The sequence below is a fragment of the Sturnira hondurensis genome, unplaced genomic scaffold, assembly GCF_014824575.4.
Source record: "Sturnira hondurensis isolate 20B ecotype Veracruz unplaced genomic scaffold, ASM1482457v3 Scaffold0004136, whole genome shotgun sequence".
NCBI lineage: Eukaryota > Metazoa > Chordata > Mammalia > Chiroptera > Phyllostomidae > Sturnira > Sturnira hondurensis.
The window spans coordinates 14258698-14286473 of record NW_028076767.1 but is presented as its reverse complement, the minus strand read 5'-3'; the positions used below and the strand labels follow the sequence as shown (position 1 = coordinate 14286473).

Here is a 27776-nt window from a genome sequence, read left to right as displayed (position 1 = left end):
AGACTTGTGTTCTATGATGTCCACCAGTGTTCTTTAACATATCAGTCAGTCCTAACAGGGGCTTCCACTCAGATGTTTCAACAGAAGAGATTTCATTGACGGAACTATTTACAGAAATTTTGGTTAGATTTAGAGTTCGGGTTGGGTGAAGGGAAATAACCCTATACTACAAGGCCATGACCAGAGACATGGAGGTATTCAAGCTCTTACAACAGCAAGAAGCTGTTATCCCCACTAGGGCTGAAGCAATAAAGTGAGGAAGTCCAGTTAGCAGAGCAGCGAAGGGGGAGCTCCTTGCAAGAGACTTAGACAACAAAAGCAGGAGAAAAGGTGGGAAGCAATACCCCAACTTTTCTCCTTCTGCATCCTCCAACCTATTGTTGATGTTACCCTATTGGCCAATCCTGCCTGGAAGCCAGCTAGCAAGGGAACCCAGAGAAAATATGGAAGTTCTGCCTTCTGAGACACAGTCTAGCAGAGAAGTATAGGAAACAGTTCTGGCAGAGAGCAAGTTGAAAATAGCCAGCATGTGTATAATAGTGGAATACTGAGAACCCAGGTGCCCACTAATAGAGGAATGCTTAACTAAATAATGGTATTAATCACTCTCTGACTACGTAATTAATGGTGCTCAGGAGACCATTATGTGTTTAGGGAGCATGGAAGAGTGACCAACTTCATTATGGGGTCAGGGGCAGAGAGGAGATTCAGGAAAGATTTTTCTCAAATTGAAAGTTAAGGTGCTTGGTTGTCACCTAAGCAAAGTTTCTTGTATCTTTGTTTTATACAAAAACAATGAATATTCAGTCTAGGAAACACACAATACAAAACCAAAATCTAGTCACACCCCCACCTCAAGACCACCATCAACATCTGAATGTGTTTATGGCTTTTAGATCTTATTCTATGCAATCACATGCATACACATGTGATTATGTTCTATTTAGGATGATAACACATTCTTTTGTAAACTGTGTTTTTCCATTCAAACCACAAATACATTCTCATCCAATAGATATCATTCTGTAACATATAAGAACATTTAAAACCTTAAAAAACTGTCCCCTCCCCTCTGGTAACTAATTTCTATACTCAGACCCTTAGTTTGCTCTGTCTTTGGCAATTACCAAGTGCACCGTGTGGTGAGCTTCCTTGAAGTCTACTCCTTCACACACTGCTGCTCTCAGGCCCGTTTCAGACCACAGCCTGTTTTCCTACAGCCCTCAAACTAGTAGCTTTCATGTTTTTTTTAAAGATAAAAAGAAAAGGACACACACAAAGAAGAAAGACAACAGAGACGTATGTGGCCTGCTATCTGGGCTTTTATAGAAAACATTGTCAATCCCTGCATTATGAATTCCAAGAAATGCTATTTTTGAGTCAAAGGATGTGAAGAGGTTTTGAGGCTTTTACTGCATTCTGCCCAATTGCCCTCCAGAAACATTGAAGCAATTTAAGTCCTTCCCAGTACTGCCTTAATCATTTGCCTTGCACTCTGCCTCCCGGATCACTGGCCCAACACGTTAATTAGCTCTGAGTATTCTTTTGATCTCAGCCAACTCGATGGTGCATTATCGTTTTAAGTTTTCACTTCCCTTAAAAATAGGGTTGGCCATTTTCTTTCTTGACTTTAATTTACATTTTTGCCCATTTTTTTAAAAACAGGGTATTTATATTTCTTTGTAAGACCTCTGTTAAATAAGGATGACACTCTCTTGTCTTTCATATATATGCAAATTTTGGATAACTTTACTTATCTTTTTATTTTACATAATAGGATTATTTGATAAAAGAAGTTAGAAATTCTGTAGTCAAGCCTGCCACTTTTCTTTTGTAATTTTCCCCTTTATTTCTTGCTTACTTTTTAAATCCTCATCCAAGATTATGCTTATTGATTTTCAGAGAGAGAGAGAGAGAGAGAGAGAGACATCCATCCATGTGAGAGAGAGAGACGCTGATCTGTTTGCCTCCCCTTATGCGCCTCATCTCAACCTCCACACCCCCTACTGAGGATCCAAGAAGAGCCCTTTGGCCTGCTGGAGAAAGCTCAACCAACTGGGCCATGTGGCCAGGGCTATTTCATGCTTACTTTGAAATTATAGGCAATTCACTTATATTTTCTCATTGCACTACTAAGTCTTTTTAAGATTTTAAATCTTTTAATTCATCTCAAATTTAGTGTCTGAGAATCCTGGAATTATATTGCAGGGTTTAATTCGGCCTCACTACATACTACATATTTCAGTAAATTACTTAACTTGTCTAAGTCACAGTTTTATTCTTTATTAAATAAAGTAACACCTACCACAGGGTTGATGGAAGAATGCACAGCTATATATATAAAACACAAAAAGCACTTGGCATAGTGCCATTGGCTATTACTATAGCAGTAGGGAATATTCCAGGCAAAAGGAATAACATGTATAAAGGTGGAATGTTATGAAGCAAGTTTGTGCGTTTAGGAAACTAGATGTGGTGTGGTAAAATGGGGTGTCAAGTGTGAGGGGCAAGGTTGACAGGTGGGAGGGGAAGACGGCCTTGAAGTCCAGGCCTAGGAGTTTGCTCTTGATACTACCAGAGACTGGAGCCAAAGAAAGCTTCAGTGCATCACTCCGAAACCTGTGATGTTGGATGAGCTCTGTGGTAACAGTGGAAGACGGACGAGATTCAGAACGTTAATCATATTGCTGCATCTCAAAAGCAGCAGCCTACAGCCCCATCCTCCTCTCTCCGAATTCCGACTACAGCGCTAGCACCCAATTCTTTTCCTAACTCTCCTGATGTTTGCCTCTTTATTTCTAAACATCATGTTTAAACTGTTTCTTTTTTAGCCTTTAAACTTTTTCTATTTTGTCATCATAGATATGATTATTAAACTAATTAACAAACAATGACTCGGAAGAAAGGATCGACCTGCTAGCGAGTGAAAGCCTGGGAAGGAGATGGGGGCGGGGCAGAAGAGCTGGAGGAGTCTGGGTTACAGACCACAGGGCGGCCTGGAAGCAGACAGCTGACTTCGGCTGGGGAAATGTCAAGTTTTAAGCACCACTTCCTGTAGTGGGACAAGTCCAGTATTGCCCCAGGCTTCTTCTGTCTTGGTGGTTCCTCACTGCTCAGAGGACCAAGTGTTGACAGTTCAGGAGGCAGCCTTGGGGGGTTTGGGAAAGTGCAGGTAAAGGAAGTCTGCCAGCTAGAACTTGAAACAAAGCTTTCCAATTCCATGCTATAGAAGGAGTGACAGACGGTAGATGTGGGGCTCCTCAGCACCCCGGCTGGGAGGGCCCAGTCACTCCTGCACAGCAACCTCTTCTGTTTACCCGTTTCAGACCTTACCATTTCCTGGGTGTGCCATGAAGTGGGCCTATGAATCACTGCTTTACGAGGCCTGCGCCCTCCCAGTCAACAATCAACCTGCTGGGCTGGCTGCCAGGCTCCTTTTACTGAAAACTTCGTGGCCTTTTAAACATTTCTGCTGCTCCTCACCCACCTATCGTCACTCATTCCCAGCCTCGCTCACCGTTTAAAACCCCCTTTAAAGGGGGTTTTAAAGTATACTCAGTATACTTTAAAGGGTTTAAAGTTTAAAGGGTTCGAGAGGGGAGTTCCTACCCACGGCCTGCTTACTGTCAAGGTGGTACTAGGCCCACACCCCATGAGGCAAGCACCCAGGGGACACTGCTGTGTTTGAAGAACATCCGGCACACTTGACATTTCTGTTAGAACAACGGGACCTGGTTGCCTCGCGCAGGAAGTCCATCTTCACCGCGGCCAACTCTCCTTCAAACCCATACCCCACCCCCGCCAAGAGCCCAGAAGAATGAAGGGGGATTTTTAAAATTGAATTTATGGGCAGCTACAAGAACAAAGAAACGGGGGATTCGGTGGATTAAGTGACTGTGGAGCCCTTTTCTTCCTGGCACTCCCCTCTGAATCACCCCACTCCACTTGTGACGTCTCAGCCCCCTGGCTCCTGCTGGCGTGGGATGCCCTCGCCCGCCGGGGAGACTCGGGCGTCACCAGCGGTTCCACGCAGCGGCCCCGGGTGGCGGCCTGGCGGAGGCAGAGGGCGCGTCCGGGCCCAGGGAGGCAGCGCCTCGCCCTCCGCTGCGCTCCCTGCCCCTCGCCTGCGGCCAGACGCCTGGCGCCCCTCGGCTGTCCTCCCGCGCCAGGTCACCTCCTCTTTCTCCGCATTTCCCTCCTCCTCCTCCCCCGCCTCTTCCGTTTCAAGAGGGAAAGGCTGCAGCCTCCTTCTGCGCTCTGCATCCCCGGCTTAGTGAACACGATTTCCTCCCCGCGCCCCCTCGCCCCGTCGCCAGTCGCCACCGCTCCCTCCTCCTGGGGTCTGCTCCCCGGTGCAGGCGAACAGCACGTTCCGATCGCCTCCCGGACCGCAGGTGAGTAAATCTGGGCCTGGAGGGCTGCTTGCCTCTCCGCCCGGCCTGTGATGACCTCGGTCCGCTGCCCCCCAGCTGCCGCCCGGTGGAGGAGATCGCGGGTCCTGCGGCTCCCTGGGCTCTGCAGCAACAACCCGAAAGGAGTAAACAGTGGGAAGAAAGGGTCGCAAACAACTTTTTTTTCTTTTAATTGATCATTAGCATTTCTGGGTCGAAGCTGATCTGACAGTTGTAGAGGGCAGTGTGGCTCAGGTTCAACAGGTAGATGGCGTAGCTGTCAAGCGCCCCTGGATTTTGCTTTGGAAGATGCTTCTGGGTGTTCAGAGCTCTTGGCTGACCCACTAGACCATTAGATGGGTATAAAATAAGCACGATGGGACTATACTTAGAAAAGTCTGTACCTCCTTGCTTTTAATTCTCTGCATTATGAACGGCGGTTTTGTGAGATGTGCATTATTGGTGTGGCCAGTAGTAGGTGGGAGAAAATATTTAATGTGGGTTTGGCAAAATCACGTATACTGTTAGATACGAAGAGCAGGAAAGTCCCTAGATTATCTAATATATCCATGAGGAATCCATATAAACAACCAAGGAGTATATTTTAGAGATTTCCAGTTTTTAAAGCTTATTTTATTTTAATCAATTTGAGAGAGAGTGAGGCAGAGACAGATCAATTTGTTGCTCCACTTATTTATGTATCATTGCTTGACTTGTTCACGTGCCCTGACAGGAGATGGAACCCCAATGTTGGCATATGGACACCCACACTCTAACCAACTGAGCTACCTGGCCAGAGCATTAAAGCTAGTTTTAAAACTAGTTTTAAAGGGAATGAGGATACTTGTCTGGGCTGGTGTGGCTCAGTTGGTTGGAGCGTCATCTCATAAACCGAAAGGTCACGGACTCAATTCCCAGACAGGGCATATTCCTAGGTTGTGGGTTTGATACCTAGGTGTTTGCAAGAGGTGACCATTGATGTTTCTCTCTCACATATGTTTTTCTCCGTCTTTTCCCCTCTCTAAAATCAATAAGCATGTCCTTGGATGAGGATGGAAAAAAAATTAATATAGGCCAAAATAATAACATTTTAAAAGAAAAGAACAGACCAACATAAACAAAAAAAGGCAACGCTGCCAAGCACAAGTGGAAAAATAACTGTTGCTGGAATGAATACCTGACATAATCTGTTAGCATTCCTGTATATTCTCTATTAAAAAAATTCAAAATGGACTTGAGGATTAATAACATTCTAGAGCCTGGTTAAGAGTGATCAAAACTATAAACAATATTCAATGTGAAAGAGTCTTTTTACAAGCCACACATCTGTGTCTTTTCTTTCTGCCTTGAATTATGCTAAATTTGTATTTTTAACAATATTCTTTCTTACAGTTAAGAGGTTATGCTGAATCTTTTTTTTTATTATTATATGTGATTTCAGCATTCATTTGTGACACTATGGTTGTTCTAAAAACATCTCTTAGCATACTAAAGTTTAAGCATATAGTTGGAGCAGAGCAGATAGAAAACTAAATAAAGTGTTTTCATTTAATGAATATGTTACTAACAATGGAGAAGAGGGTAAAAGTGTCACTATCAAATTATAGAAGTGTATTTTTATATTTTAAGATTTTATTTATTTATTCTTTAGAGAGAGGAGAAGGGAAGAAGAAAGAGAGGGAGAGAAACAGCAATGTGCAAGAGAAACATCAATTGGTTGCCTCTCATACACCCCCAACTGGGGACCTGGCCCACAACCCAGGCATGTTCCCTGACCAGGAATCAAACCTGCGACCTTTCATCCTGCAGGACAATGCCCAACCCATTGAGCCATACCAGCCAAGACTTAAAAGTATTTTTAAATGGAATACTTTTTCATAACTTTCAAATGGGTTCTGGGAAATCTTTGAAATATATACCTTGTACAAATATTATGCTAGTGCAGAATTCTTATTATGTATATCAACTTACCTTTCTCCAGTACTTAATTTTTGCTATGAAAATGACAATATAGGCCCTGGCTGGTGTAGCTCAGTGGACTGAGCACAGGCCTGCGAACCAGAGGATCGCGGTTCGATTCCCAGTCAGGGCACATACCTGGGTTGCAGGCCAGTTCCCAGCAGGGGACACATGATACATTGTGTGTTCTCGGTAGAGGCAACCATACATTGATGTTTCTCTCCCTCTCTCCTTCCCTTCCCCTCTAAAGATAAATAAATAAAAATATTTAAAAAAATAGAAAATGACAATATAAATTGACCCTTAGCTGACCGAGGCCAGCATTCTTTTTTTTTTAAAGATTTTATTTATTTATCTTTAGAGAGGAAGGGAAGGAGAGAAGGAGAGAAATACCAATGTATGGTTGCCTCTCACGAGTCCCCTGCGGGGAACTGGCCTGCAACCCAGGCATGTGCCCTGACTGGGAATCGAACCGTGATCTTGTGGTTCACAGGCCTGAGCTCAATCCACTGAGCTGCACCAGCCAGGGCCCGAGGCCAGCATTCTTAGCTGCAGTAGCTATGTGGTTCCCTGTTCTGCTCCTAAGTAACCAATGAGAGACAGCTGGCTGTTGTACCTGGGGTTCCTTAAAATTTCTGAAGACACTCCCTGTTTTTCAACCCAGATCTACTAAATCAATATCTCCAGAGAAAAAGTAAAAAAAATGATGTCTTTAACAAGCATTCCAATTAATTCTTGATCTCACTAATTTGGAAAACACTTCTTTAGCATAAACTCACATTTATGCTGACCAGAGCAGCCTGTGAGAACAGAACACATCTTTGTAGTCTATTTCTCTGCACAGCATCAGTGAGCAAAAATGTGGGCTAATGTGGTCCATTAGTAGCTTTATGAAACAGCTTAGAAACTGCATGTATGTCAACACTATTTGAGTGTTAGGAAGGGGAGATGGAGGAATGTTAAGGTTAAATAGGTGGATTTTGTGGATTTACATATTCCATATTTAATGTCCTTTCTAAATTAAACTTTATATTTTAATCAACTAAATTAATCTTGACAAGATAGGTCACCTCTAACCCTGGCTGGTGTGGCTTGGTGGGTTGAGGGCCAGCCTGTGAACCGAAGGTCATTGGTTCAACTCCCAGTCAGGGTGCATGCCTGGGTTGCAGGCCAGGTACCGAGTTTAGGGGTGTGCAAGAGGCAATGATTGATGTTTCTCTCCCATTCTTTCTCCCTTTCTTCCCCATTTTCTGAAAATAAATAAATAAAATCTTTTTTAAAAAGATAGGTCACCCCTAGATGACACAGCATAATTTCAGAATCTGAATTGTGCTTTTAAAAAATGAGATTCAGTTGCTAGTCATCTGCATAATATATGTAGACTTTTATATAAATAAATATGGGGCCACATGCTTAACACCACCTGGGCAATGCTGATAAAATCCAAGTACAATGAATAATATGATGAGGATGAATTCTGTATTTATAAAGCTAAGAGGAAATTCATTAGCCAAGTTTGAACACCTCCAAGGTATGTGCTGAGTCTTGAGAACCCACACACATTTAAACCTCTTGCCAGACAGAACATAAATAAGCAAACTAATGTGGACTGTGTTGGAGAGCTGGGATAGAGATCTGGCCTGCCTCGATTCTCCCAGGGTCCAGGAGCCCAGGGTGAAGAAGGGTCAGCAGTGGCCCCCAGGGGAGCCAGCTGTTGAACGGACTCTCCACACATGCAAGCACGCACACACACACACACACACACACACACACACATGCTCTCCTAAAAAAAATTATCAAATTAAAAATATGCACAGAAAAGTAGGCAAGTCCTCCTCAATGTATATGGCTTGAAGAGTTTATAGTCCACCCACCCATGCAACCATCATTCAGATCCAGAAAACACAGGGGTACCAAAGGAGGTTTAAAGTTGTGAGTGTGCAAAACGGGGTTTATTGTTGCATTATTTATTTTTCATATGAACAACTGTAAACCTCCTTTTGCCCCACCCATATTATCAGTGCCTAACCCCCTTCATATTCCCCATCAGTAGCCTTTCCTTCTTCTCCAAGGGTACCAACCACTGTGACTCCTAACACCTTCAGTTAGTTTTCCTTGCTTTTGGGCATCAAATAAATTAAATTGCACAGCACATTTCTTTTACTCAACAGTATTTGTGTGTGTGTGAGGTTCGTCCATGTTGTCACCTATAGCAGTAATTGTTTCATTTTCACTCCTATATAGTAATTTCTTATGTGAATATGCCACAGTTAATTCTATTTTATTATTGATGGTTATTTGGTGTATTGCTAGTGGAGATCACTGCAAATGACACTGCTCATAATATCCTGAACTTGTTTTTTAATGCATATGTGAATCAATCTCTGTCAGGTATATATCTACAAGGGAAATTGCTGGATCATAGGTTTTGCTTATATTCAACAAATTACAAATAGTTTTCCAAAATGGTTATGCCAACTTTATTCACACCAGCAGCGTATCCTTACCCAAACTTGAAATTTTCAGTCTTTAATTTTAGCTATTTCACTGAATATGCAGTGGTATCCTGTTGTGATTTCAAGTTGCATTTTCCTGATTACTAAGAGGCAGACTATCTTTCCATATGTTTACTAGTCATTTAAACGTCCTTGTTCATGAAATACCTGTTCAAGTTTCCTGCTCTTGAACTGATTCTGAGAAGGTGAGTAGACATTAGGTAGAGAAAGCAGAAGGCAGGCCAGTCAACCAGAAGGAAGAGCATGTGCAAGTTAATGATCTCTACAGAGGGTAAGAGTAAATGGACAGATAGTGGGAAATCAGCTACTAAAGTGCTAACTTTAATCAGAGGCTATGGAATGATGACAGCAATATCACACGGACCAAAGGAAAGTAACACCAGAAAGGTACAGGCAGTCCCATACTGTACTATTTAGAGGATTCTGGGAAATACTGGATAGTCAAATAGCTGAAAGCTGAACAAAGCTTATATATTAGAAGGGCAATTTTGTTTCCAATGAGCTAAAAGATAATATTTGTAAGTCCCCAGTAATGCTTATGATACAATTTCCCTCTGGCCCAGGGAACCAGGTGAGCAGATAAGCATCTCATGTTGATATCATGGGAATCTACTGTTACCACTTGCACTTCGTTCGCCCCTGGTTGCTCCAGCAGTTGAACAAATTGAGCCCCTGACATATATTGCGTGTGCCCACTTATGTTTCCCTCCCCTTCAGCTTGGCAGTCTGCATTCGTTACACTACTCCCTAAAGCAGGGGTCCCCAACCCCCGGGCCATGCACCAGTACTAGTCCCATGACCTGTTAGAAACTGGGCTGCACAGCAGGTGAGTGGTAGGCAAGAGAATGAAGCTTCATCCCACTCCCCATCACTCACATTACCATCTGAGCTTGCCTCCCACAAAACTGGTCCCTGGTGCTAAAAAGCCTGGGGACCACTGCCCTAAAGCAGCCCTAAGTACTGGAGCAATATGGAAGGAGACCATGGTCTGTGTTTGCCCTGCAATGGCAGTGTGAGCTAAATGGAACCTTGGAGGACAGCTGCACCCCCTGGAGAGAGGTCACCATAACACCTTCTTGTCAAACACCCAGGTTATTTCCCGGAAGCCCGGCCTTTTCCCTCAACAATGATGTTAGGCAGTGCCACCTTATAGTAGCTTTAAATGGCCACTCCTTACAGCACAGGTGGCAAACAGAAGGCCCACGGGCCCGAATCCAGCCCTCCACCTTGCTTTATCCAGCCTAGCACCTTGTTTCTACCGGACAGTAGCACTGAGCTCTCACTGTTAAGGAGTAGTTACATTTATGCAGTCCTAAAATTACACTCGGCCCTTTGAAGGTAATAGCGAGGCTGACGTGGGCCCCAGTGAACATGAGTTTGACACCCCTGCCTTAGAGAATTAGTGAAAAGACTGAATTCAGGATGTGAATAGTGGAGGGCGGGGGTGGGGGGTGGTGGTGGTGAGGGGAGTCACTGTATAAAGGGCACAAATGTGGGCTCTGTAGAAGCAGTGGATTATCTCCAGGAAGAAGGGAATGTGAACGGAAATGCTTTGACCCACTTGCCTATTCACAAGAGAGCAGCCCTAATTTGTTGAGGACGCTTATCTGTGCTGTCACACTTCTGTCACTGTGAACCACGAAAGGGCACGGCCAGCTTCTGGCCCAACCAGGCTCTTCACACACCACCTCTGGCCCTAGAATCTCCACAAAATTTCTCGACAAAATACCCCTTTAACGGCCTAACGACCTTCCAGAGCCACCCATAGGTGGCCTACCATGAAGCCAGAGCAGTCTCGCAGCCTCCGGGAGCCAAGTTTCCACCCAGACGCCCAGAAACTGAAGTAATCAGATCTGGCCGGCATAAAGGAACTTTATTCTGGGTCGTTCCGAGAATCACAATTAGGTCCCAGCCTTTTGGATTTAATGGACTAGTAAATATTCAAAAAAGATTTTAGTGACCTGTATAAAGTTGCTGCCTCTTGTTTTCTCAGATAAGAACATGTGACTGGGGTTTCTGTGAAGTTGTGTTTAATAGTCATACATGTCATTTGTTATCTGCTACATGCAAGGCTGTGTGCTGGGTCCTTTTCCAGAAAGATCTCATTTGATCCTCTCAATGTCTCTGCACGGTACGTGCTGCCTTCCTATTACAGATGAGGAAAGAGGCTCAGAGAGGGGATGTAAATTACCTGATGCCACACAGCTAGTCAGTGGCAGAGCCAGGTTTTGAACCCAGGTTTATCTGATCCCAAAACCTATGTCTCTCTCACTCTACTGTTCATCGCACCTAAAGTATGTGTAAATTATTCAGATGTGATTTTTAAACTTCTGGTATTCTGATGAGAGGATGGTGAAATGGTCAGAAATTAAAAGAGTTTTATCTTTGTAGAGAGATTTGGGCTTCCAGGAAGTCTTAAGAGCCTTTCCTCCTCGTTTTTAACTGACCTTCTTCAATTTAGTAAATATTTCTCCAACTGAATATGAAAATCCCACAAACACTAGAGAGACTGTTTTATCTGGCATTGTAATAGATACACATTTTGGTCCGAGATAGTGAGGAATATAACTTCTTTAAACCTACTCTGCTCACCTATGATTTAGAATACACTGTTACAAAGTAAGTTTTAGGAGAGCTTACTTCAACGTTTGTGGCATCTTTAATGCTCTGGCTGTTAAATAATTCCACGCGGGAAAGATTGCCTCACAGTTAAACTTGTTGACCACGTGAGTGGGAAAAACAGCCCTACCCCATTTTTACTGTTTCGCTGGAAAAAAGACAAAGGAGCAGGTTGTGTTAGCATTTGCTAAGATTATCAAGGTCTGTTAGGAGAGGTGTATTCCCTAGAATTTGTATGGTGAAAGCCTACCCCTCAATACTTGAGAATGTGACTGTATTTGGGGACGGGGCCTTTAAGGAAGCAATTAAGGCTAAAAGCGGCTACATGAGAGAGTCCTAATCCATCCCCACTGGTGTGTTTATAAGAAGAGGGAGGTACACAGGGATGTGAACGCAAAGAGGAAAGGCCACGTAAGGACAAAAAGGATGGTGACCATCTGCAAGCCAAGGAGGAGAAACCAAAACCTGTCCACACCTTGGTCCTGAACTTCTGGCCTCCAGATCTGTGAGACTTAAATTTCTGCTGTTTAAGCTACCCAGTTGGTGGTATTTTGTTATGGCAGTTCTAGGAACTAATATAAGAGGAATTAGAAATTTGGCCCCAGCTGGGCCCCTCCCTCACCACTGATGCCTGGACAGCCTGTGAGGCATCAGTAGAAGAGGGTGGATGAGCCTTTACTCTCCGGCAAAGATGGTTTGCAGTAGGGCTGAGGATCAGCTGGGGCAAAGGTTCTTCTGAAAAAAAGGTTCTTTCCTAAAGGAAATAAGACGTCCATTAAATACTGGTTCCTAATAGTCAAACCAGTAACAGCTATTAGGTGTGTGTTCTCTTCTCTCTGCTATATAATGTACCTTATAATAGTAAGTTTATGATTACTTATCCAATAATTACTCATTTCTTTCCTTAGTTAACTACTAGTAATTTATGAAATAATTTTATTGGCCTTAATACTGGCTAATAGAGTGGGCTTCTGCCAGCTTCCCTGGGCTTGAATCTTGTCCCAGCCACTGCCTAGCTGTGCGATTCTGGGCAAATCATATAACCTCCTGTGCCTTGGTCTTTTTATGAAAGGCTGAGTCTTTTAATGAAAGACTTTTAAAAAAGTCTTTTTATGAAGTGGAGAGATTAGTTCCTTTTTCATAGCGTTGTTTGAGAGTTAAATGGGTTAATAATATATGTAACGTTCTTAGAAGGATAGAGTAAGTACCTAGTAAATGTTAGATTTTTTAAAAGATTTTATTTATTTATCTCCAGAGGGGAAGGGAAGGAGAGTGGGAGAGAAACATCAATGTATGGTTGCCTCTGGTGTGTCCCCTGCCAGGAACTGGCCTGCAACCCAGGCATGTGCCCTGACTGGGAATCAAACCGCGATCGTCTGGTTTGCAGGCCCGCGCTCAATCCACTGAGCTACACCAGCCAGGGCTTAAATGTTAGGTCTTACTTTAACTTGGTCCTGTTTCTACACATAGAGAAGTGATAGCAGAACCACTGGACCTACATGGTTTCACCAAGACATCTGCCCCCAGGTGCCGCACTCTCCCGACCACCACAAAACTGCCAGTATAGTGTTTGATTAGAATAAGCAACCTGAAGAACAGTAGCTATTAAATTTCTGTTTAGCATCATCTAGAGGCTGACAAAAATACGGATTTCTGGGCCCTGTATCCTGAAATTGATTCACTAAGGGATGGAGCCCAGGAATCTGTCTTTTAAGTAGGCACATTGGGTAATTCATTCTGATACGGGGAGTTCTTAGTACACCGATTAAAAATACTAATCAAAAGGAATTCTTTTGTATTCAAAGCTACTAAATTATGGTAAATGTCATAACTTACTAATGATGAGTTCCTAATAGTTTTCATTCCAAGGTATTTGAGGTGTTTAAATAAAATTTAGGTCAATAATGAGGTGTAAGGTTGCTTTTAAAAATCTTCTAAAAGGCCCTGACTGGTGTGGCTCAGTTGGTTGGGTGCCATTCCACAAAGTGAAAGGTCGCTGGCTCGATTCCTGGTCAGGGTACATGCCTGGGTGGAAGGTCAGTCCCCAGATGGGGCACTTAAGAGAGGCAACCGACTGATGTTTCTGTCTCTCTCTCATCGATGTTTCTTCCCCCCTCTCTCTCCCCCCTCTCTCTCTAAAAATAATAAATAAAATCTTTTAAGTATTATCTAAAAGATAATTTCCAGAAGTGTTCATAAGAGCTGCTGCTAAGCCTGAAGAAATTCTGTACTGGATGTAGTCCTCAGTTTCTCTGTAGACAATCTCAAGTTGTGTCATTCAAGGCCAGGGTGAAGTGCTCACTACCCCCCTCCCCCCACCAGGATTCTGGTTTGCCTGAGTAAACTGAGTTGAGGACAGATGGAGAGATACACAGTATAATGAAGCAGCTTACAGAGAAGAATGGTGGTTAGCTTTGTTCGGAGAAAATGGTCCATTTAGTCAGAAAGTAGCAGGCTAACTAGGCAAATTAACTAGAATGCTTTGCATTTAGATGCTAATAGCTATAAGCAATTTTTTTTTTAATGGAGCTGGGACCCAGAGAAAGGTAAATAGCTGAAGAAGTGCTGGGTTCTTACAGGATGAGGTTCCCATAGCATGGCTGGAGAAAGCTTAGTCTCAAACTGACACTGGGCAGTCTCGCGGGAATCTGACCAAGTACAATATTGTTGCCTAGTATCAGAGTAAAGCATGATTAAGGTTGAACTCTGGGATTACTTTGGAACTGAAAACCCTGATTATTGTGTTACAACAAATTCCTAAAACCTGTGTATCAGTGTAAGAAGGTGCAGAGTGGGGGTCCCCTGAAAATAGAAAACCCTCCACAACCTTGATTGGAGGAAGGCGGAAGTGGGGATGATACAGAGGTTAGGATACTTTGTATAACTATGGCAAGCCACTAGCTGTGCCTTGCTTGAAGGAAGAGGTCTGCCTCCCAAAGTGAAAGGTGTATGTTACTCTGAGAGCATTTGGGGACTGGTGACCTGGGGTGGGGGTGGGGAGCTTGTATAGCTCCTGCTCTAGAGGCAGGGGTACATATGCCCACCTCAGAAGTCACTGGCAACTCCTGGCCTGATTAAAGTTGGTGGCCAAAAGAAGGTAAAAGATATAGGGGAACTGGCAAAAATGGCACATCATAGGAGAGGCCAGATATGAGGTCACATAGGAAGTTCTGGGCCAAGCATTTAAAATGAGGATGGGCTGACAGAGAAGGGGTTCTCTCTGCCATGAGGTCTGGTGTGTAAGGGAGAGTCCTCCACAGGGGAAGCTGTGCTGTCTGTAGTGAAAGAGGACCTTCTTCTGCGTCTTTGAAGGATGTAAGGAGAAGCCTCGCTCATCGGACATGTGCCTCCCTGGACTCCACGACCATCCAGTGTAACATGCACGTGTTTCCCTGAACCACTACAGGAGGCTGAGGACAAGGTACCCCAGATCCTGAAGGAGAGAGCTGCTGAAAGAGGTGGTGACCCTGAAACCCACAAGTGCACATTCCAGAGGGGATGGAGATCTGTTTGTGGGACCAGCTTAAGCACAGATAAGGATATGGGGAGCATCTAGGCATGGTTTTGGCTCATAGCCTTTTGGGGAGCAAGGGAAGTGCTGGCTCTCGAGGGAGAGCAGGGCTCCTGGCAGGAGTGCTCTCAGCCCCCACCCCCAGGTTGGAATCTGTCAATCAAAACCTGTTTCCCTCACCACTAAATGGTCATGTGACAAAGTGCCATGTGACCAAGCCCCGGTGTGCCTGGTTGCACCAGGACTGCAGGGCTAAGCTGGCATTTCCCGGTGGTCAAGCTGCCGGGTGAGAGGATGGGGGTGGGGGTGGGGGGAGCTCCTGGGGCTTGTAGCTGTGTGAGCCCCTGCCCTGGTGTTCTGTGGGCGCTGTAGAAAGAGTTCCTCAGGTTACCCAGTGGTGTTTCTTTTAGGAAAAAAATTAATTGGTTTTAACAAAGTTGAGTAAAATAGATAGTACTGATAGTGTTTATGCAGAAAACTTTCAAATTGGACTCCTTAAAATCTTTATGCTGTTTTTAAGATAAGAAGCTATTAAGGTAACTGTTAGCTCATTGATCCTTTTCCCTTTACTTTAAATAATCTCAAAACAAAAATCAAAATTATCAATGTTAGTGAATAGTAAAATACTCTTGGGACTTGTGCATTCTGTTAATATATATATATAGCATATATATATATATATATATATATGCTATATATATATCATATATTCACAGGTTGTTTTCCTACTTAACATTATAGCATTAACATATTTCCATATTAAATATTCTTCAAAAACAGGAGTTTAATGACCACATAGTGGTCTATCTTACATTTTACTGATGTGGAATATTATTTTCAACATTTTGCTATTGTAAATAATATTAATGCTTCTTGCACAGAAATATTTTAACTCAACTCTGACTTTCTTAACGGAAATTAAGGCAGGACTGGAGTTGCTGGCTACAAAGGTAGTGACACATTTTTCTCAAACAGCCCTCTGGAAACCCACTGGTGGGCACACCCATTAGCAGAGGTCAGCAATAGCTTCCCACACCTTTTCCAAAAATAAATGCCAGCTTTAAAACAGCCTTGTCTGTTTAATAGAGAAAGAGGGTATCTCATGGCTTTATTCACTTTCCTTTTATTACTATGGAGGTTGGACATATTTTCTCATGATGATTGACCCATAGTCTCAAGAAAAAAGCATATTTTTATAGCAACTTGTTTAATTTGAACCAGCTATGACAATTCACAATTACCTTTATTGCATCAACTGCTTTATGTGGTACTAGTTTTCAGCCTAGTAATATCCATGAAGGGACGTTTTTAAAAAGAAGTTTAGTGTTTGTTATGACGATGCACAACATGGGCTGCTGCTGAGCCTGTGTTCTTGTGTAAACCAGAAGTTACTTAACCTCCTTAGGCTCTCGTGCTCCTGACTTTGAGACAGGACCGATAATCCCCAACATAATGCTCACAGTAATGGAGAGCAATTATTAAAGCTTTCAAGAAAATGCAGCTATACTATTGAAAAATGAGAACTGTTTCTCTCCTAATTACCCAATAGGATATCAAGGTGTGATAGCATCTCTCTTAGAAGCCAGGACTTCTCAAGTCCCAACAAATTGCACGTTTCACTTCACTTTAGAACTTAAACTTTTTCTGAGTAGACATGCAGGACAGACAGTGGGTTTTTTTCATGGGGCGGGGAAGGTGGCTGGGAGATTGCTTAGGGTGTGTGCCCAAGAGTTGCCTCAGTCTTGCGGAACACTGCAGGGCTTATGGGTGCTTAGCATTTAGGAAGTTGCCCCAGAACTCATAGGATAAATCCTCTCCAACCTCCCCCACAGGGTGAAAGGAAAAGCACTCCTAAGCTCCTGTCATCATTCTAAGGTCATTACAAGAAGCTGACTTTCCTTTTAACGTCATGCTTGACTGTTCACCTGCCCATCCAGGGATTTATAAATATGAACGCCTAGAAGTCAATTCTTTGCCTAATGGATTTTTGAGACTATAAATGTTTTGTTTCAAATTTTACATGATATCTGCTCTTCCACCCTGAGGATGTGACTGTGATATACAGGGTTGGGCAAAAGTAGGTGCACAGTTGTGAGTGCACGGAACAGTTCGTTCTCGTGTTGCTCTTCATCAGTTACTGCACTGCTGTCCATTCGAACAGCAGGAAGCCCACTTCTGCCCCACTGTGCGCACCAGCCACGCAGCCACGCTGACCAGGCTGACTGACATCACTCTCTGCACTGCCTTCTTGCTCACATTCTTGTATTTTTCCAGCTGACAGCAGAGGGTAGGTGCTGATTCCACCCACGGCTGCCACTGAAAAGCAAGGCTCAGAAATGTCAGATATCCTCCGGGAGCTGCTCTGCGTCTCTGAGAAGGCTGCCAACATTGCCCGGGCATGCAGGCAGCAGGAAGCTCTCTTCCAGCTGCTGATAGAAGAAAAGAAAGAAGGAGAAAAGAACAAGAAGTTCACAGTTGATTTCAAGACCCTGGCTGATGTACTGGTACAGGAAGTTATAAAACAGAATATGGAGAACAAGGTAAGAAAGGTCACAGCCAAGTTAATTACAAAATATTTGCCCTTGTGGTTTCTGTTCTCTGTTAGAACAGCAGGTCTTTTCTTCCCCCTCCCGCTTCAGAATGCAAGCACCTTGGATTCAAGGAAGCAAACAACAGTTCCCCCCACCCCTTGTTTTGACTCTAATCTACTAAAATATTCAATGCAGAAAAATTTAAAAATACAGAAAAGCAAATAATGAAATAAAAATCACTCAGAAGTCTACTAGCTAGAAAGAAACATTTTGGAATAGAACTTTATATTAAGCTTCTTTTTAATAAATAGTGCACATTCTATGGACTATCAGCAAATATAAGAATCCTCTTTTTCTCACCACCAGAGAAAACCAGAGCTGTGTTTTGGTATATATTGTTAGAATGTTTTCCTTCTGTGTGCATGTGTGTGCACGACACATATTTATTTCAATAGTCATGACAACTATTATTTTATCACTGAAAGTTATTTCATAACTTTTTCAAAATGTTGATGTATTAAGTCCCATCTTTTTGACATATTCATGTATCTAATTGTTGCCTTGCTTATGGGCTTGTAGACTTAAACTCCCCCTTTACGTTAGTAGAATTGTTCATTTATAACGAACAACAATTGTGATTCTAGGTACCTTAAGCTGATTGGGGGGAACACTGAATTCATACAGAGTGATAATGAACAATTACACTAATAAGACGCTTATAAATGCTTAGTATGTGTGAGGCACTGTTCTAAAGGCTTATTTAACTTTTTAACTCATAACAACTGTATGAAGAATAAAATGTTATGTTAATGGATGAGGTGAAAAAAGACTGGCACAGAGAGGTTAAGCAACTTGTCTGAGGTTACACAGCAAACGAATGGCAGGGCCAGGTTTGAACACAGGCCACCTGGCTCCAGCGTCTGTACTCTTTGCAACACTGTATGGCCTTTTATATGATCTACTAATTATATGTATATATTTTAGATGTAGGAGGCTAGAACTTTATGACAAAAGGTACTATAAAATATTGGAATAGTATTTTATGAAATTCTCAAACTATTGGGGATAATTTAGAATCATTTAAGTAGCCACTGGACCACAGGCAAGAAGAGGGAATAAATGACCCTTTGAAATCTCGACCAAGTATACTTTTTCATGCTCGACATTATCTGGCTACAATACACTAAATGAAGCAAATTTATTTTGATCGTGATCAAGAGAGTTGGTTGCAAGGGACGGTTGAGCAACTGGAGGAGAAATGCATCAACATTAATTTTTATGGGCTAATACTTGCCCCAAAGCACTGTAACATGTTCAGGCGGTTGCTCATCGACGAGGAACATGCCAGGACTTATGAACAAATAGATGACGTTCAGTTTTGGCTACGAAATACCTTTGTTTCACTACCGACAGAAGCAGGTCTGGGAACTGGGCCTCGGTACTTGTTGACTTGCACTGTTCTTCAAAACCGAACAAATAACAAGGGGTTGCAGGCATCATTAAAGCTCTTGGCCACCTGTGAATGACTGAGCTCAAATAGTTAAAGCATCTCCTTCCTTTGCTCTCTGAGAACATCACACATATTGTAATTCAGCACATATTTTGAGAAAAATTATCTTTACTGTAGAGAAAGTCAGAAGCAAAATATATCTGAAAGCTTTCTGGTTATACAAAGCGAAGAAGACTTTTCCATCCTATATGGATGCATACATTATTGCCCAATAAAATATTTCCTTCTGCTGTTTTGCTACATCACCTCCCTACCCTGAAGGTGAATGATACTTCCAACAGGTGCAGAAGACACACCTGAAAAATGAAAATAAAAATGTAATGGTATTTGCTAATCCTTTCTATCCAGGCTCAAGTAATAATTTTATATACTTGATGAATAATATTAAATTGTATAAGCCACTAGGGTGCTGTTTAAAAGCAACAATTAAAAAATTTCCTTTGAAAACATTCCTTAAGTGGATAGGAGTTGCCACTCAAATACTTCTGCAAACTCAAAAGGACACAAGGAAACCTGACTTCTACCACAATTTGGACTTTGTAAGGGCAAAGGAGGAGGAAAATGCTAGAAAACTAAGTACTGAACCAAGCTGACTTCATTTTTTTTATGCTTAGACTGATTTCTTCAATTGCAAAGTTCTAAATTTCAGATCTAATTGTGCTACTTACTGTAATTTGAAATACAAAATGGAAATCTATTCAGAATTGAACATGTATATAAGTTTTATTTTTTATTGTTATTGTTTTTGTTTGTTGTCATGCTCTGAATTATTCAGTTTCCAGGTTTGGAAAAAAAAATTTTTGGAGAAGAATCCAATGAGTTTACTAATGATTTGGGTAAGTATACAAATCTTAATGTATTTTTGTAACTTAATTAACATTTTCTATTTTAATTTCCAATTTACATTATAAAATCAACGGATGTTTGGAAACCTTTCATGTAAATGACAGTATATTAATATTTGAACGTTAGATTTTATTCAGAATACTTTAGAATGACCTCAGAATACTAGGCCATTTAACTTAGGGAAATGTGGTATCTTAGAGTTACTTAACAAAGCCACATGGATTATTTTAGATATAAACCTGTAGTATTTCAATAATGTGTGACTTAACCTTTCGAAAACTTGCACAGTCCTTTGGGAACCTAATGGAAGTTGTAGATGCCTCAGGAAGATGGACATCTGCACAGCTGTGCAGACAGCTCTGGGTCCGAGGTTTGACCCTGTCTGTGGCCCTGCTGGGGAGTGGTGCACTTGGCTGAGACTGCAGAAGACACCTTGCTCCTCAATCCCGTGTGATCGTGAGCAAATCGCGTCACTTCTCCCCGTTCCCTAACCTCTCGAAAGGGAGTTGGACTGAATAAAAATGTTCCTTTTAATACCAGGTGTTAAGCCTTATTTAATTGGTTTCCAGTGTGCCAGATTCTCCTTTGATGAACCTCCACATTCCCTATGGTATAGAGAGAAAAAAATCAGAATCACCATCTAATTTCTTTCAGAGAAATAAATTATTTTTAGTTTGAGCTTTTTGTTTGCTTCATGATGGGAGATTAAAATAGTGAACTTTAAACACTAGTCCTGTGACACAAAGTTAAACATCTAGGGGCACATTTATGAAGGAAAAGCTAATTTCTAGACTAACCCTGGAAAAAAATTGTGTCTCTGCATGGGCTCTGTAGGATGCAATTAGTTCTGTGGCGCACAGAAGGAAGGAAAATCCCATTTAAACTTCTGAAGGTTAAAACACAAACCTGTGAGTAATCTGTAACAAACCCTACACTTAGAATCCCATGTGTGACTACTTCATGAACAGTTACTGTATTTTAATATTTTACTTACCTAGAATTATAGGGGCAAAAAGGCATTCCACATACATTTTCCTGAGAACTGAAGGAGATGGTGGGCTTAGCATGTGGCGGGGGGGGGGGGTGAAATGTGGAGAAGGGGAAGGACTGTTGGGTCAGACAGGAATAGATCATGGAGGGTTGTAGGAAAAGTTTGGGTTTTCTTCAAACGTGATGCAAATTCACTGGAGAATTTTAAGCAAAGGCGTGATGTGAGATGGTTGGCTCCTCTCAAGACTTTACTGAGCCCAGAGTAGCTGCTTAATAAGCGGCAATGATCAGTATTATTATTTCTTAAGTTTAATACTTGAATTTAATTTGAATTTACTTGGACTGAGTTTAAGCGAGTGTTTCTGGCTGCTTCACTGTAACAGATTTATACTGTGCTTCCCAAACTTTAATGGTCATGTCAGTAACCTCGGGATTTTGTACGTTTGGAATGCAGCCTGAAGTTCTAAATTTCTGTCTTAAAAGAACTCTAAATTTTATTTTTCAATTATAATTTACACTCAGTAAATTACACTCAGTATCCTTCTACTTTAGTGTCAGGTGTCAGGTTCTAGGAGGAAGTGCTTAGATAATCCTGTGCTTTACCAAGCGTTTCCCTGATACGCCCAGTGCCCACCGGGCACCTCGCACGGTTACAGAAGTACAATTCACTCCGTTCCCTACACAGTGCTTTACATCCCCCTGACTGTTCCGTAGCCACCAACTTGTATGAAGTTCTTAATTCCAGCTCCCAGGCGGTGCAGATGCTACTGGTCCTTGGAATGCCTCGGGCCGCTAGGCGTGTTTGTCTATATTCCTAAAAAGCCCGAAGTGCCGTATTTTCCTAATATTTCAAAGTTTATGTTCTCCATTGCTGTCACTTTTTTTTGCTATTAATTGGCCTGTGTTGGCCAGCCTCTTTCCCCACTTTTGTTGGGAGCTGGAAACCACATGAACCAAGGGGCTAAGAAGCGTGTTTAAAGTGATGGCAAAACACCTGAACTTGGTAAATTGTGGTTTCACTCAGAGAAACAGCTGGGCTTACGTTCTGATTTCCAGTGTTTCACAGAGGAGAGCTGTTTTATGTGTGTCATTCAGAGTCATATCGTTTTACTACATTTGAAGATTAGTATACTTCATCTTAGTACTTTACTGAGCATAAACATTTTTCATTAAAAGCAGCATCATAGAAGAGGTAGAAGCCCTTTGAAGTGCGGACAAAAGCATCATTCTTTGCAATAACACATTCAAACACAGCCAGGTAACATATATATTACAAAGTCACAAGGACTCAGGATTCAGGGGCTCTTAACTGGTCCATGAGGCCCCTTCAACTGCATACAAAATTGTATACATATGCTCCTGCAGGCATTTTTCTGGGGAGAAGGTTTAATTCCTGGAAGTCATCCCTCACTAAGTGCACGGGTGACCACTAGGTATCTGTGACTTTATGGCCCCCCACCCCAGCGTGACCTTGGCAGCTGGCCAGGTTAGGAACCACTGATACGGATAGGCTGCTGTCACTCAGTCTAAGTGCACGGCTCTTGCACCCTCCCTGAACACTGTGTTTCTTTCTCCCCCGCAACTCTTGAAATTAATGACTTTTAGTTTGTCTCTACTCTAGGAGAAAAGATTATCTTGAGACTGTGTCCAACAGAGGAAGAAACAGTAGAGCTTCTTAGCAAGGTCCTAAATGGTAACAAGTTGGCATCTGAAGCATTAGCCAAGGTTGTTCATCAGGATGTCACCCTTACCGACCCAACCCTGGATTCAACAGAGATCACCATTCCACAGGACATTTTGGGAATTTGGGTGGATCCCATCGGTAAGTGGAGGACAGTGTGTTCACTTTTATTAATTTGTTCCTAGCAATACTCCTTTTGGGGTTGGGAGGCTTGGAAAAATAATAAAAAAATTGAATGTAGTTTAACTCTCCTGGAAGTGAAACAAATTTTAAACATTTAAAATGATAAAGTAAGAGGTGTGTGTGTTATGAGGTGCTGTTATAAAGAGACATGTATCTGTACCATATAACTGACATGTGTGTTTGTGGCATCCGTGCCACATACAGAGTCGAATGAACTCATCTTTCAAAGGCTTCAGGGGCCAGACTGCTAACTCTGAGAGAAAAACAACGTGATAGCAGCTGTACCTGACTGAGCACACGTGCCAATTAAAGAGCACTCCCCGTCAGCAGATATTTGCCATACGGGAGCACACGCCAGATCTTTAGATTTTCAAAGACAAACTAAAATTCAGGTTATTGAGATCTCTCCATATTTTAAGCACTGCATACTAATTCAATTGAACAAGCAATTGAAACCACTGTACAGGCCAAAGCACAGCTAAATAGATTCGTGAGCAGTTGTTTGTAAGCCCTATATAAACTCTGCCTATTACTTCTTTTTTTTTTAATCTTAAGATTTAAAAAAAATTTTTTTAAAGATTTTATTTATTTCTCTTTAGAGGGGAAGGGAAGGAATGAGGGAGAGAAATATCAATGTATGGCTGCCTCTCATGCATTCATGCATCCCCTACTGGGACCTGGCCTGCAACCCAGGCATGTGCCCTGACTGGGAATTGAACCGCGATCATCTGGTTCGCAGGCCCGTGATCAATCCACTGAGCTACACCAGCCAGGGTCATTACTTATTCTTCTGGGTCATGATTGTGGTAGAACCAAAATCTGTAGCTCATCATTTTAGAAGTGTAGGCCTCATCTCAAAGATGCTGTAAACACAGTCCCCTAGGTATCAATTTTCGTAAGTTCCTTTTTTTCCTTCCCACCTGCCAGGTGTGTTCCACCCAGTACAAAGGGCGCCATTCACTGTGCTGGGCAGCAAACTTCTCCGCCGGCCCCACTGTGCTGGGAGCACCTCACACAGTGTCAGGGAAAGGCCTTCAATCATGAGGAATGACACTGGGTTGGCCAAAAAGTCCGTTTAGTTTTTTCTGCAAAATAGAAGACATTTTTCATTTTCGACAATGACTTTAGTGATTTGGGTATTTTGAGTATGCCAGCTCTCTCCTGCTATTGGCTTCTAACGGCTAGAGCCCAGGCTGCTGCAAAACCTCTTCCAATGCGTAGGACAGCCCCACAGCAAAGAATCACTTGGCCAAAATGTCAACAGTACCAAGAAACTTTGCAAACTACTTTTGACACGTTCGATCAGTCACAGCACCTTCTCCATACTCTGCACAAATCTTTTTTTTGTGTTTCCATTGTGTTTTTATGTCTGGAAATAACACCGCATAATATGCCAAAAATGTTGTGTATCTTCTTCTATCTTAAATATTAAAATGGCACAAAAATTCACCAATTTTGTTTTTAAAATGCACGCTGATATGACAGCTATCACAATACAATCTAACAAAATTGTTTCAAATGAACTTAAAGACAACTAAGTGCTAATACAGCCACCGTATGGAAAAAAACTAAATGAACTTTTTGGCCAAGTCACTAGAGAACATTCAGCCAATAGGTTATAAATGCCGACTAAGACTCTCCAGAATTTTTTATCACTTAAAGCCTCAGCATCAGTTAAGAGTTCTGAGGACAGGGACCTCCCATTTCTTGGTTCCATCCTGAACTGACTGTGAGCTAGCCCTCGACCTTCTGCCCAGCACACCTTTTACTGGGCCTTACCTCACTCCATGCTGGCAGTCGCCTGCTGGCACCCACCATCTCTTCAAAGAAACCTAGCTCCTCAGCTTCTTTTTCCCATGAGCCCCATTAATTTTTTTCCTTTTGTGCTACCATAATTGTCTCTTTCCTCCTAATCTGAGTGACCACAGAGAAAAATGTACTTTCATCCCAGCCAGATTCCTGTGAGGAGGCTTTTTCATCCATATTGGGCTTGTCCCATGACTGGCAAAAACATCCCACCAGTTGTCCTGTGCTATTCGCTTTTAAATGCCTTCAACGTGATGAGTATTTGAGTGCTTATTATATATATGGTGCTATGCTAGATGCCACGGGAACCATAGACCTGTCCTCTCCCTTCGAGTCCCCGTATAATCAGGAAAATCAAACCCAAGTAGCTTAAAAGTGGTAAAAAACAAACGGTGACTGTCTTAGTCCGATTGGGCTGCTACGACAAAGTGCCATGGCCCAGGTAGTCTATAAACAACAGGACCATAATGCTTACAGCTCCGAAGGCTGGAAGTCCAAGATCAAGGCACCACCACGGGTGGGGAGTGCTGAGGTCCCGGTTCACACCCAGCACCTCACCCGGGGTAGGGGGGGTACCAGGGACCTCCCCTGTGTGGGCACTGACCCATTCATGAGGGTCCACCTTCATGATGAAGCACTACCAAAGGCTCCACTGACTGATGCCATCCCTTTTGGGGGTTAGAATTTTGGGGGACCACAATCATTCAGACCACAGCAGTTAGTAAATTAGAAGGAAATGATATAGGACGGAGTTTAAAGATATAGTCACTATTTCTTCAATAGTCGTTACCCAAACCCAAACAAATTTGCTTCATTTGCAGATTCAACGTACCAGTACATAAAGGGTTCCGCGGACACTGAATCCAACCAAGGAATCTTCCCCAGTGGCCTCCAGTGCGTCACCATTTTAATTGGCGTCTACGACATACAGACAGGGGTGCCCCTGATGGGAGTCATCAACCAACCTTTCGTATCACGCGACACAAACACCCTCAGGTAAAAGACGAACCCTTTAGGAATGTGATGGTTTCTAGAATTTACAGCCTCGGCTTTGCTTAGTGTCAGGATTACCACTCCACGTGACATTCCTCTGACCTGATATCTGGGGAGTGTTCCTACTAAAAGTCTGCGTGTCTGAGCTAAAGTTCTTTTATTTGGCCTCATTTTATTGGCATAATTTTATTTGGGGCTAAGTGCGTGCTGGTAGGAAGTTTTAGAAGAACTAGTATCTCAGAGAATCATTGTTTTGCTGGAATGTAGCAATCTGGTTCCCTGTCCCTAGAACCCATTCAAAACCAGATTATTATAGCAGTGGTAACACTGTGTTCTAATACAGTTGGAATAAGAAAATTATTCTCACTACACAGCCAGTGAAACTTGTACACTATTTTAGAAGAAATTCAAAACAATATGTGAAAATTAGAACCTGACTGTTGGGTGCTATCCTTATCAACGTGCCAGCCTCCTCCCCTGTCACTCTTCCAGGGACTCCTGTGCAGGGCGTGCAGGGAAGCCAGTGGCCTCCAATCCACGGCCTGTGCCCCAGGGCGTGGCAGAGTCCAGGTGGAAACCAGCAGCTCTGCTCCTGTGGTTTCGGAGTTTTCACTGACGTAGCTCTCACCATTCTGTTGGTATAGGATGGCATATTTGTTACTGACCTTTGAATTATTTTGGGCAACTAAAAATTGTTTGTTCTTTAATAGTCATAAACTATGCCTCTGGGATTTTGACATTTTTCCTCTCCCCCTGCCTTTTTCCAGACTGAAAATGTGTGTTATCTTTAAAAGGTCATTAAGAAGTTAAAAAGAATTGGGACTAGATGCAGACAGAGTCATAGCATAGAATTAGTTGACAAAATAGTGGCACACACCCTGAAGCAGTACTTAAGATTCTCACAATCTCTAAGCCTCAGCTTCCTGCTCTGTAAATAGACTAAGTTACTAAACATGCATAGTAAATTCGATATTGAGAAATGATAGGTGTCATTATTATATTTGTTGCCAAAAATTAGTCCATCTTTCTTTGTGTTAAAGCCAAGTGGAGCTTGTGAATAAGACAATGAACAGGAGTTACCAAGTGAAAAAAAAAAAAACAACTATGAGGATTGTAAACGACTTGCAGATTGAAAAAACAGATTATCTATCTGTTCATCTTTTTCCCTAGGAACCTTTAAATGCCAAAAGCGGCAATGAAATTTTGCCATGTCCTAGAGGCCCAGAAAGCCCACAGGTACTTTAGCATCACCCTGGATGATGTGATGGTGCTGTAACACTGAAAGCGTTACCATCGGCAACTGCACAGACAGCTGCATGCAAAGTAACTTTTAGAAATGAATTAGCTACTTGATCTCTAAGTCTAGGCTTAAGGGCACTGAGATTTGTTACATTAATTTTTTTTCATATCATGAAGCTGGAAAACAAAGTGAATAATAAAAAACAAATGTGATAACCTACCGCCGCTAACTGAAAGTTCTGTTCCACAGGTGGAAAGGACAGTGCTACTGGGGCCTTTCTTACATGGGGACCAGCATCCATTCACATCAGCCTCCCATCTCTCAAAGAAACGGCAGTGAAGCTCCCAGCCAACTGACTGAAAACCCCAGCTCTGAGGCTGAATTCTCTCACCGTTTTTCAGCTGTCATTAGTACAAGTGAAAAGGAGGCCATCAAAGCTGCATTGTCACGTGTATGTGGAGACAGCATATTCCGGGCAGCTGGGGCTGGTTACAAGAGCCTGTGTGTTGTCCAAGGCTTTGTGGACTTTTACATCTTTTCGGAAGATACCACGTTCAAATGGGACTCTTGTGCTGCTCACGCCATACTCAGGGCCATGGGCGGGGGAATGGTAGACTTCAAAGAATGCTTGGGTAGAAATCTAGAAACAGGGCTTGATTTGCCACAGTTGGTGTACCACGTGGAAAATGAAAACACTAGTGGAGTGGATCGCTGGGCCAACAGGGGAGGACTAATTGCATACAGGTCACGCAAGCAGCTGGAGACATTCCTGAGCCTCTTCCTCCAAAACCTTGCCCCTGTGGATACACACACATAGATGAACCTTTTCCTCAGTGTAACGATAAACCAAACTGTGAAACTGCCCAACATCTCTGTCGTTTGAAGATAGCTTTGTCCTATTGATGGTCAGTGTTCACCTTCCTCTTGTGAGGAGCATTTGTCCATTATGTGTTCATAATAATGTTTATTTCAATAAATAAATGACATTCATGCAACAATA

At 42.5% G+C, this 27776-nt stretch overlaps 1 protein-coding gene and 1 pseudogene across 3 annotated transcripts; both read left to right on the top strand.

The window, feature by feature from the left end:
* LOC118985877 (actin-related protein 2/3 complex subunit 2-like) overlaps window positions 1-4402 on the top strand; it is a 12977-nt pseudogene extending 8575 nt beyond the window's left edge.
* On the top strand, window positions 3639-27776 carry INPP1 (inositol polyphosphate-1-phosphatase). Of its 3 annotated transcripts, XM_037043755.1 has the most exons (6): window positions 3639-4394; window positions 17271-17536; window positions 19813-19873; window positions 22495-22695; window positions 25365-25539; window positions 27026-27776. In XM_037043755.1, the coding sequence occupies exons 2-6, from the start codon at window positions 17333-17335 to the stop codon at window positions 27591-27593; spliced, it is 1209 nt and encodes a 402-aa protein (XP_036899650.1). In that variant the 5' UTR covers window positions 3639-4394; window positions 17271-17332; the 3' UTR covers window positions 27594-27776. The 3 variants fall into 3 exon arrangements, with proteins under 3 accessions (XP_036899650.1, XP_036899651.1, XP_036899652.1); XM_037043756.1 differs by lacking the exon at window positions 3639-4394 and having other exon boundaries at window positions 15765-17536; XM_037043757.1 differs by lacking the exons at window positions 3639-4394; window positions 17271-17536 and having other exon boundaries at window positions 19840-19873; window positions 22479-22695.